This window comes from Gossypium arboreum, chromosome 6 (assembly GCF_025698485.1).
Source record: "Gossypium arboreum isolate Shixiya-1 chromosome 6, ASM2569848v2, whole genome shotgun sequence".
Taxonomy (NCBI): domain Eukaryota; kingdom Viridiplantae; phylum Streptophyta; class Magnoliopsida; order Malvales; family Malvaceae; genus Gossypium; species Gossypium arboreum.
Window position 1 is genome coordinate 1,059,499 of NC_069075.1, and position 11,752 is coordinate 1,071,250.

At 33.2% G+C, this 11,752-nt stretch overlaps 2 protein-coding genes and 1 long non-coding RNA gene across 3 annotated transcripts; 2 read left to right on the plus strand and 1 right to left on the minus strand.

The window, feature by feature from the left end:
- Window positions 1-67: 67 nt before the first annotated feature.
- Window positions 68-3,661, minus strand: LOC108458759 (cation/H(+) antiporter 15-like). The gene is made up of 3 exons (XM_017758157.2): window positions 3,342-3,661; window positions 2,269-3,255; window positions 68-1,402 (listed from the first exon to the last, which is right to left on the minus strand). Exons 1-3 carry the CDS (start codon window positions 3,549-3,551, stop codon window positions 68-70), a joined length of 2,532 nt encoding a protein of 843 aa, XP_017613646.1. The 5' UTR covers window positions 3,552-3,661.
- Window positions 3,662-4,675: 1,014 nt separating this feature from the next.
- LOC128293711 (uncharacterized) lies at window positions 4,676-5,409 on the plus strand. Its single transcript, XR_008283888.1, has 2 exons — window positions 4,676-5,150; window positions 5,327-5,409. It is a non-coding gene; the product is annotated as an uncharacterized LOC128293711 (long non-coding RNA).
- Window positions 5,410-6,571: 1,162 nt separating this feature from the next.
- Window positions 6,572-11,512, plus strand: LOC108457748 (uncharacterized protein ycf23-like). The gene is made up of 9 exons (XM_017756874.2): window positions 6,572-6,913; window positions 7,010-7,075; window positions 7,979-8,053; window positions 8,697-8,759; window positions 8,835-8,894; window positions 9,777-9,866; window positions 9,966-10,073; window positions 10,969-11,091; window positions 11,196-11,512. The coding sequence occupies exons 1-9, from the start codon at window positions 6,701-6,703 to the stop codon at window positions 11,328-11,330; spliced, it is 933 nt and encodes a 310-aa protein (XP_017612363.1). The 5' UTR covers window positions 6,572-6,700; the 3' UTR covers window positions 11,331-11,512.
- The last annotated feature ends 240 nt before the right edge of the window (window positions 11,513-11,752 follow it).

Below are 11,752 nucleotides of genomic sequence, written 5' to 3' on the forward strand. Positions count from 1 at the left end.
AAAAAAAGAACTAAAGACATAATCTCACTGTTTTGAATAGCTAAAACTATGCTAATTTTCTACTATACTAGGGATTGACGCCGTTGCCGTCGCCGTCGCCGTCGTCAACATCACCTTCATCAACACCATGCATCTCTTTCAGTTTCTGTTCCGAGTACATCCATAACGTATTGCTAGTCGCCATCAACAATCGCCGGCTCCCGAAGTTCATTGCAGACCGGTCCATTGACAACCATTGTGTCCCGATCAAATCTTCAATCACTTTGTTATCGATCAAATTAACGAACTGTTTCACCACTAGGATGGAGCTCGTAGCGGAATCCGATGCCGCCAACAAGTCGCCGATTATACCGAGCTCCAGATAGTCGATCCTGTCAAGTAACTCGGATGTTATCGGCGAGTCTACCCCGTCTCGTCTCCCTACAATGAATAGCTCAAATTTATTCTCCATTTCTTTTAGTGCCTCAATAAGTTCTTCCCCATCATTTAAAATCTTTTCTTCGTACACAATGAATTCATCGTTCGATGTTTGTATTCGGAAATCATTTATGCAATCGTCGTCGAGTTCATTTGATTTCCTTTGATCCCGGGAATCGGTTTCTAATAATCGTATAACAGTTAAGAGAACACCGGGCTTCCTCGCCATCCTCCATGCATAAGATAAAGCTTCACAATCGTCGGCTCCGCCGATGAACACCATTGCTATTTCATGTACCCCGTAGTCAGGATCCGAACCGTTGGTCACTTCGAACCCACGGTCAATGAAGATTCCGACCGAACATGGGGCATTGTCAAGCACATCTTGGTTTATGTTAGGAAATGAAGAGATAATCTCTTCGAGGCACTGTTCTTTCGTAGCATGCTTATGAAACGGCAATATCAAGAGTGCCACGAACTTGTCTTCAGCTAAGCTACAAATATCCCCATGCATTGCCGTGATAGGCGACAGCGTGGTTAACGATTGGACACGTACATTGTCGTTCGTTTTCTCGAATTCATTGAATGCGGTGACGATTTGGTCCGTCTCAGAGCTGTCGTAGTCATGGTGGCCACCATTTGCTTTCGTTTCTTCAAACCGGGAGCTGTGCGAGTCGTGCACTATGAGCACGGATGATGGCTGGTCGGGGAGATCGACGAGGTGAAGCGCGAACACTGTCATTTGATTGTGACCGGAACCGTGCGATATTTCGAGGAGCTTTAAGATACCTGGTACGTTGCAATATGAATGGATGCATACGAGGATTCGAAGTTCGGTTTTGTTCCTAGCTTCTTGAATGGTCCTGCTATTGTATTTTATGAACAGATTGGTCCTCTTGTAAAGGGTAGCAATGGTGGGAGCAATAATGCTGTTCATTAACAAAATTGAAATAACAGTCACAGCATAGTCACCAGCATGCAAAACCTAAATAAATAAGAAAAAGAAACAAATTATATGCATATTTTTAAGGTTATCCATCTTCAAATTTGGGATTTAATCATATAGTTTAATTTGTCATAATTTGATCAGGTAATGGAACGTGGCATTAAGTTTTGGAGGGACCTAAATAATTTTTTAAAAATTTTGGTAGGCCTAATTAGAATTTCCAAATTTTTTAGGGTTCTAATTTAAATTTTCAAAAAATTGAGAGGATCAACAAGAATTTCCAAAATTTTTGAAGGATTTAATTAAAATTTTAAAACTTTTGGATGTTTAATTGACATTTAAAAAAAATGAAGGGCTTACTGAGAATTTTACAACATTTCGTATAACACATAAATAAAAAGATAATAAGTTTTAGCACACTCAAACCCACATCCTCCTGAATTAGCAATAATGCAATGCCAATCGAGCTAAAACTCAATCTACATTTTAACAGTAACGGTTAAAAATTTATGGTTAAACTAGAATATTACCAATTTGGACTATCTAATGACATTATAAAGTAAAATATGGTAAATTACATCCAAAATCAATAAACTGTTAGTAATTTATGTTTTGGTTACTTAACTTCAAAAAGTTAAAAATATTACTAAATTATTTAAAATTTTCATTTAAATCACTAATCCTATTCAAAAATTTTTATTTAAATTACTAGGTCATTAAGTTTTTTTTCTTTAAAAGCTTGACTATTAATCTTCCAGTAGCGATTTAATGATCGGTACAATGAATCGATTATAAGTTTAATAACCGTATTATAAGTTTTTGACAAAAAACGTAAATTTCTTAATAATTTAGATGAAACCCGAAATTTGATTAGGCTAAAAAGAGAAAAAGAGAAATGAAATTACCCCTTTGTCCAAAGCAGTGATACAAACAAGAATGGCCCATATCCCTTTGGTGGTCATAAGTAAGCCAAGAGCAAAGCTATCTTTAGAGTGAATGTTGGTGAAAAGTGAAATCGGTAGGAAACTAAGGATCTTAACGGCGAAAAGCAATGGTACAACTACAAACACGAGGTTCCACTTTGTTATCTTGAAGATGTCGACTCGGAGCCCGGCGACGGTGAAAAAAACGGGCATTAGAAGCCCCGAGATGAAGTAACTAAACCGGTCCATCAAGACGAGCGCGATATCACTGGGCATGATGAGCCCAAAGACGAACGATCCGACGATGGGGTGAGTGCCGGTAACGTCGGTCGTGAACGCGCTTAAGACAACTCCGACGAGGGCGAAACACAAGTAGCAATCAGTATAGTTGTTGTTGCCATCGGATGTGAAATGAACCATCCATCCAAGGAATGGACGAATGAGGTAAAAAGAGGCCACTACGTAGACTATTGTCACAAGGATAACATATAGTGCATTAGCGGGGTTGTCACAAAATGGAATCAAAATAACGACAAGAATCCACGAACCCAAGTCGCTGATGAGGGCGATTGGCATCGTCAGTCGACCGATTTCGGAGTTGAGTAGCTTGAGGTCACATAGAATCCGACCAATCGCCGGGAAACTCGTGACGGTTAACGAGGCAGCCCATAGAAAGCCACATCCAATATTGTGAACTTGAATCCGATATTGATCGAAGGATTCAAGCAATGAATAAAAAAAGGCAACCCCAACGATGAAGGGAAAGAGAAGACCAGATATAGTGAGGATTATGGCCTTTTTGCTTATCCGACAGACAGCAGTTAAATCGAGCTCTAAGCCAACTAAGAACATGTGAAGAAAAAGGGCCATGTATGCCAAGGTTTCCACTGTAATAACATTTCTTTTCGGAAACAAATCTGAGAAGTACACTATCTTCCCCAATGCAGATGGACCTAACAATATTCCACCCTGCAAAAACATCAAAATATGGTTTGAAATTTTGAGAAATATATATATACATGAATTTTGAAATATATGGAAACAAGGGGGCTTACAAGAATATCAGAAACGATACGAGGTTGATGTAAGGGTTTGAAAAGGTGGTGAAAGAAGCGAGTGACGATTAAGATGGCGGCGAGTTGAGTGATGAAGATAGGGAGAGCTTCGACGAAAGGGTTTTGTCCTTGCCAAATTCCATTGTAATTGGTGATGTTCAAAATGAAACACCGATTCTCATTGCCGCCCAACTTTTGTGGTTGCTCCATCGCGCTACCATCGATCCTCTCCGCCGGTGTGGGGGTGTCAAGTGGTGGCTTTTTGTGGGGAACGAGGAAATGGGTCAAAGTGAAGAAATGAACTTTTTCTTCTTTTGTGAGACGGTACGGCTAACGGGGTAAAGTGTAAAAATATAAGGTTATCCGTTCAATTTGGTTCCACTTTCTGTGGTTTTATTTTGATGGTACGTTTGGTCTGGGTTTTTTACTTTATTTTATTTTTTTATACTCCACTTAAATTATTCATAAATCTTATATATACCCAATCATTGATCCGATTGAGCCTCAATAGAATTTTAGATCTATTTTTAGGTCTGGACTAAAAAATAAGTTTAAAATTTTATTTAAGCCTAATCCGATTAAAAATATTAAAATTCAAGCATGACTTAGTTCGCTCGTATTATATTTTTTATACTATTATTATTTTCATATAAAATAAATTTTAAAATATAATATATCAAATATACCAAAATATTAAAATAAATATTTTTAATAAATTAAAAATAATTTATATTTAAATAATATTAAGATAAATATAACTTAACAAAAAAATATCTCTAAAATATTAGCAAAATTTGGCCACTCACCCACGTCTGAAAATATACCTAAAAGTGGCAGTAATTAAAATATAGGCATGACAAATAGACTTGGATAAAAAAGAAAACTCATTTTCTAAACAGGTCAAGCATTGAATAAAACTTTTTGGCTAGGGTTCGATTTGAATCTGCCTAATTATTTTTTTTTACTATTGTTATTATTTGGATATTGTATAATTCTTATTTTATTTTTAATTTTGATATTATTTTAGAGAAATTTATTTGTTAAGTTGCAACTATCTTAATATTATTTATAAAACCTTTTTAATTTATTTTTAATTTATTGAAAAATATTTATTTTAATAACTTTAATGTATTTTATGTATTATATTTTTAAATTTATTTTATATAAAATAATATTATAAAAAATTTAATACGAGTGAACTGGGTTTGACTCGAATTTAACATTTTTTATCTAGGTTAAACTTAAGTAAAATTTTAACCGAATTTTCTTTTTCGAGTTAACTCGAAAACAACGAATTAAAAATTTATCACCAACCCGGCCCGGCCATTATCTAGTCTAATCTGAATTGGCCTATTAACTAAAATTTTCCTTTCATTTTACTACATTTTCCTATAAAAGAAAAAAATGAAAAAAAAAATACAAAACTCGCTGGTCACAAAGCACAAAATTCCCGCCATCGAAGCATATAAAGCAAACATATTCTTCATCCTTCTTCCTCCGAGGTACCAGCACCGGCGCCGACGAAGGCATGATTCTGGCCAGATTCTTCGACGGTCTTCCCCGCCTCCGTTTCATCTAAACAACTTTGATTCCATTCCCCAACCTCACCTCCCCCATACCACCACCATCTTCACGAACCGCAACATCGACGAGATTCAAATACTCCGTTGACGGAATCTTCCGGCAACAAATTAAAGGCCCAGCAATAAATAGCCTAGGCCTACGAAATCGAAACTGGTGGTGCTTCAAGGCTCAGATGGCTGTCTACGGTAGCACGCCATTCTTCATTACCATTAGATTATTCCAAAGGTAACACCGTTAGGTACTATCAAAATTTTTAGATCTCTACACTTTGTTTGCTGGCCGGTAAAATGCCATCATAGTTTTTGGTTGAATTTTTTCTGTCACAAATCTGCCAAAAACCTTTGTCATTTTCGTTGTCACATGCAATCTTATTGTGTTTTTTTTTTTTGTTGTTGTTGAAGGTGTTATGGCGAAGTTAACGAAGCAGCGGCGATGGAAATTGATGATCCAAATTCAAATATTTGTGACCAGGATCAGCCCCAAGTTCTCAATCAACGGTCAGTTTTTTTATGTTTCTTTATCGAATTTTAACTTCAACAGTTGCATCAACTGTAGTAATTTGTTTGCGAGATTCATGCAAATTAATTACAGTCGGTCTTAGTTTTCCTAAGTTAGCCAATTAGACGATGACCTAGACGCCGGCCGGTGATGTTGATGCCGATGAGAAATGGACGGTCAGTTGTTTGATGACAGGAGGGTGCTAAGTTAAAAATTTTGTAATTTTTAAAGGGAGTAAAAGAACAAATTTTCATTTTATAATTTTTATAATAGAATATAAAAATATTGATACGCAAGTCCAAGGTAACGGCAAAGTGATTAAATATTAATAAAAAAATTAGAATGATTAAAATAAAAATGACATTATTTTAGGGTGATTTTTATATAATTTACTTTAAATTATATTTATTTTTAAAGATAAAGTACATTAACAATTACTCAACTTTGATCTCATATTTCTCTTCCTACCATCACTTTTCTATCATTCTCTCTCTTCCCTATCATCCCTAAACTCTAATCTGATTCTCTCCCTCTCCCCCGTCGACATTTTTTTCTACCTTGTCAAGGATATCTCACAGTCATATTTTAAAATTAATTTTCAACGTTGCAAATAAGAGTAAATCTGCAAAAAGAAAAATAATCAAATTACTTAATATATAAATGTTAAGAGATAAAATTGTTATTATGATAATTTAAATGTTATTAAATTATCTTTCTGCTAATAACTTAATTATTGGCGACTAAAAAGAAAAATTTAAATAATTTAATGATTATTTTATAATTTTTATAATTAAATAAAAAAATATTAACAGTTGAATAAGTACTAATATAATTTATCCTAAAATAAGATCAAGTATAATTTAAGTATCAATATATAAATTTACTCAAATTAATCCAATCCCCAATTATATAATTGTGGGCCAAGGGAGTTATCTTTCTGCTAATAACTTAATTATTGGCGACTAAAAAAATTTAAATAATTTAATGATTATTTTATAATTTTTATAATTTTTATAATTAAATAAAAAAATACTAACAGTTGAATAAATACTAATAAAATTTATCCTAAAATAAGATCGAGTATAATTTAAGTATCAATATATAAATTTACTCAAATTAATCCAATCCCCCGATTATATAATTGTGGGCCAAGGGGAGTAAAACCCAAAAAATCTCTAGAGCAAGGAACTAAAAATATCTCTGCCACCATTTCTTATCCCTTTCTCGTTCACCTTTTCGAAAAACTTTAAACCCCAAAGCTTTGAAAAAGAAAAAACATGAATTCTTCTTCAATTTGCATGGCGATTTCAGCTTCATCTTCCAACACTTCTTTGAATCAATGCTTAAACCCATTTTTGGGTAAACTTTTCCCTTCAAAACCCAATCAAAATCTCAGAAGAACAGCTTGTGTAAGAGCTAATACCAAAGCTCTTTTATCATCTTCAAAACAAGCTGTGTTGAATGATTTCAATGAAAGAAGAGCTCTCAAGGTTTTTTTTTATTTCAAAAAAAAGAAAAACCCATTTTTCTTTGTGGATTTTCGATTCTGCTTTGTTGTTTTGATTTTTAACGTTTTGTGTGTGTAGATTATCTCAGGTTTGCAGAATTTTGATAGAGAGAATGTGGCTTCTGTTGTTACTGCTGCAGATAAGGTTAGTTTTTAACTTGGTTTTTGACTCTTTTTTCTTAATCACATTACTCTCGGAATTTGGTAAATTTTCTAAATTTTATCTCTGAATTTGGATTCTTAAGGATTATGTAGGTTTTTTAGAAATAACCTAAATAAATTAATTATTAAATAAAAATAAGTACTAGTAAAATTATATACGAAAATGACCTGTTTTAAACTTTTGTGCCTCCATTGTCATGTGAGCACCACCCTTCATGCCTGATTTTAAAAAAGGAAATTTGGGTGTCACAGTTATAATTGGTAACACCGAAATATAAAATGTTTAAATAACTGATGAAGAAGTAATTACCTTTTCTATTTGGATGAAAAAACAGCGGCACTCAATTAAATGCTTTTGAACTTTTGGTTTATTTGTATGTTAAGATTGTTCCGTAAATAGTACTTAAAAATATAAAATAACAAAAATGATTTTTTATTTTTTTTAAAAATAATAAATTTATAAAATATATAAAATTTTTATTTAAATTACTTAAATATATCCATAAAAATTTTCGTAAAGTTTTAAAAAAGCCGATTCGAAGTTAAAAAGTTGTTTTTAAGGAGTCAACAATGAATTATAAATTTTAAGGGATCAAAGTACAATTTTATCATTATATTAACTTATAACTTTACAAATTTTGAAGAGATTAAATGGGTATTTACCATTTTGGGGTCAAGACTGTTACTTAGCCAAAATTTTATATAATTTTTTAGTTTAATTATTTTTAGAAAGCTGTCAAGTTTCGGAATTAATGTGGACAAAAATAATGGATCAAGACGAAAAAAAAGTTATTAAATTTAAAGACTAAAATATTACTTTACCCTTTATTTATTTCATTTATTATTATTTGAAATTAATAATGTAAAAGTGTGATTTTTAATTCAGGGTGGAGCAACTCATGTGGACATAGCTTGTGACCCAGATTTAGTGAGGCTTGCCATTGGCTTAACTTCTCTTCCTGTATGATTTTCTTAACCTTTCTTTCTCTCTCTCTCACACACACACACATTTTAAGCACAGGTTATTAATTTAGTTATGAAATTACAAAATATCATTTATTTTAAATTATAATTAATATTATTATGATTACACTTTCATCTTTTCATATTTTTGTATTATTTTTAAATAAAATAATCATAAATTATAAATCCAAGGACCGAATTGATATCTTTATCTTCTCATGTATTTATTATTATTATTATGTGTAAATGTGTAAGTATTGAGGTTAAATTTGTTGAATTTTTTAGAATTAAGATTAAATTGATAAAATATATAAACATCGAGGGCTAAATTTATTATTATACCAATCAAAATCATGTACGGTAGAAGGTATTGTCGTGATTAATTATCCTTAGTTGCTCCTTTTAAAATTTCACAGAGATTAAATTGGTCTGTTTTTTTTTTTGAGGGATCGATTTGCTCAATTTCGAAATTGAGATTAAAATTAATATTTCATATATCATAAAATTAACGAGTTCGAATATTTTTAAATTAATTTTTATTTTTCACATTATTTTTTTTCACAGCAATACTAAGCACATGCAATCTTTAACCAAACTTCTTAACACTTTTCTAAAGTAATACTAAACTATTGCTATTACAGGTTTGTGTTTCATCAGTTGATCCAGCAGCATTTTCTGCAGCAGTTGAAGCTGGAGCTTTGATGGTTTGATCTGAAAACAATAACTATTAATAAGGTCCAGTCTTGTAATTATGTTAATTAAGTTTATGAAAATTGCAGGTGGAGATTGGAAATTATGATTCCTTCTACGAGGCTGGTGTTATTTTCTCCCCAGAGCAGGTATATCAAAATATGTTAGTAACTCGAAGTTACTGTATGTTAATTGAACTCGGGTTTGTGTGTATATTTATGTTTAAATATGTCGGACATGAACATCGAATAAAATACGAATCAAAATGAATAATTTAAGCAAACTTATGTGAACATAGCCTTGGGTGGTTGGTGAGAAAAAAGCTTTGGAATTTTAAGGTCTTTGTTGAAGGATTTCCGCCTCTTTTGAGAAAAATCTTTGAAGTGTCGTTCATTTAGGGTCGGTTGATCTCTCAACACATCCGCAGCGTTGTTTATGATCAAGGTTTTGTCTTCTCAACTCTATGGAGTGCTCGAGTGCCAAAGGCTGCCTGAAAAGGCATCAAGCTTGCACTCTATTGGACCTACTGCCTCTTTAAGCAGCCTTAGGCATTCAGGCTCTCCACATAGTTGGGAGACAACCTTGACCAGGGACAATTCCAATCCGTTGAGGGGTTCATCTTAAGTTCAAATTCCATCGTGTTCAGAGTGTCATATTTACACATGGGTGGTGGGAGGGGGAAATTTGCATTTTTACCCTTTAAACTTTATAAAATTATAAATTAATAATGGTAAATTTGCAATTTGGCTCTCCAAAAAATGATAAGATTTAAATTTAGTTTTTTGAAAACAATTATAAATGTATTAGCTAACACAATGATGAAATTGCATTTAATCTCTTATCAAAATTTATAAGTTAATTTTGACCCCAAAAATAATTTTTCTGGCTTTGCCCCTGTTAACATATATATATATATATATATATAAAGAACATTAAGAAAAAAGTATATCCCTATTAAATACATACTTGGAAATGTTTTTACTGGTGGAGCAATATCAGATTCCAATTTGTGTTTGATCATGTTTCTGCAGATACTAAAGCTAACAAAGGAAACAAGGAGCAATCTTCCTTCTATAACACTATCAGTTACAGTGCCTCACACACTCAGCCTCCCTGACCAGGTTTTAAACCCTAAAGCATCCATAAAAAGCTTTAGCTGTTACGACCGACATTTTTGAATGGATCTTTGAGCTTTTAACATTTTCCATCTCCCCAAACAGGTCAAGCTTGCAGAGATGCTGGAAAAAGAAGGTGTTGATGTTATCCAAACTGAAGGAGGAAAATGTTCCGCTCCCTCAAAATCTGGTGTCCTTGGTTTGATTGAGAAGGTAAATGGTTTTTAAGTGTGTTACTCGGGTTTAGGTGTAAGGATCCGGATTTAGGTACGTGTTCGACATGGGCTCTTTAGAGGATTATATTCTCGTATTTATATATGAGAGTATGTCCGACGTGGATAAGGATCCGGATTTAGGTATGTGTTCGACATGGGCTCTTTAGAGGATTATATTCTCGTATTTATATATGAGAGTATGTCCGACGCGGATATTGGATGCAATCCTATTGAAAGGATGGTAATGGATAATACAGGATTTGGATATTGCAAATATCCGAATCTGTTTTACAAAGCAAATAACGGATTTGGGTATCCAAATCTACTTTTTGTTAACGTTTTTGGAACTGGACTTGTGGTCGAGCTGTTCAGATCAGTGGCTCTTGGTCCAATCGGTTCAACCGGTCCAAAAATCTTAAAAAGAAAAATTAGAAAAGAATGAATAAAAATGGGGAAGGAAACAAAATTGAGATAAAAACCTAGAAGAACCCTGTTCAACTGATTCATGGTTTGTGGTTCAACCCTTGTTCTAAAACTGATCTAATCCCTTTGTTTAGACCAATACACCAATTGGTTTCTGGTCTAGCCGGCCTGGGTTAGATAACATTGTACTAAATCCAGATAGGAGCACACACTTAACTAGAGTATAAGCACTTTCGACAAATGTGAACTATGGACTCCCATGATTAGTATAGGGGTTAAAGACTGTTCATTCGAGTTCAAACTTTCGAGAAAGCAATAGGTAGACCTTTATTTGATCTAGCTTTCTTTGGACGTAATGTTGTGCAAGCGTGTGAAACTGTGAATACTAACCCCTTAATTGATTCCAACTGGGATAATAATAAAAAGATTTATAGGCGGTCATATTGATTTCATTGTTTTGGAACAATTAGGCAACACCAACATTAGCAGCAGCATATTCAATATCAAGGGCAGTGAAGATACCAGTAATGTGTTCATCTGGACTTAGTGCAGTTACTGCTCCAATGGCAATTACAGCAGGGGCAGCTGGTGTGGTATGCAATTCTTTTTAAGATTTGTAGTGAGACATTATTAATCTGATAATATAAAAAAAAAGTAGAGAAATAATGGGTAAAAATTTGTTTTGGGGGGAATGCAGGGTGTGGGATCAGCAGTGAACAAGCTTAATGATGTCATAGCAATGGTTGCAGAAGTGAGAAGCATTGCGGAATCATTGAAAATGGCAGCTGCTGATCAACAGATTACACACACTGACAGGAGCTTCATGATGTAGGTTTCAGCTTTTTTATCTTCATTTTAGCCATAAATAAAAAATGAGTTGTACCTGGATTTTGGGTAAAAATGAAATGATTCTAGGGATCAAGCTGTTGAAACTGTGGTACCAGATAACCATATCTGCAGATTTTCTATGCAGGCACTACACTCAAAGAGTTAATTGCACCAAACTTCCCTAAACCATGACCCATATTCTAATTTGATCCCCAGACTTTTAAATATTCTACTTAGATCCTCAAACTATTGATACTATATCAATCAAGTCCTTCAATTATTGACATGTGAAACCAAAAGAAAAAAAAATGATAATTTTTGTAAAAGCTTTGAAAACCTCAAAATTAAAATATTTATATACGTTTTTACAATATTCATTTTCCTTCAAAATTTGTATTTATAGGTTAAATTAATGATTTTAGTAAC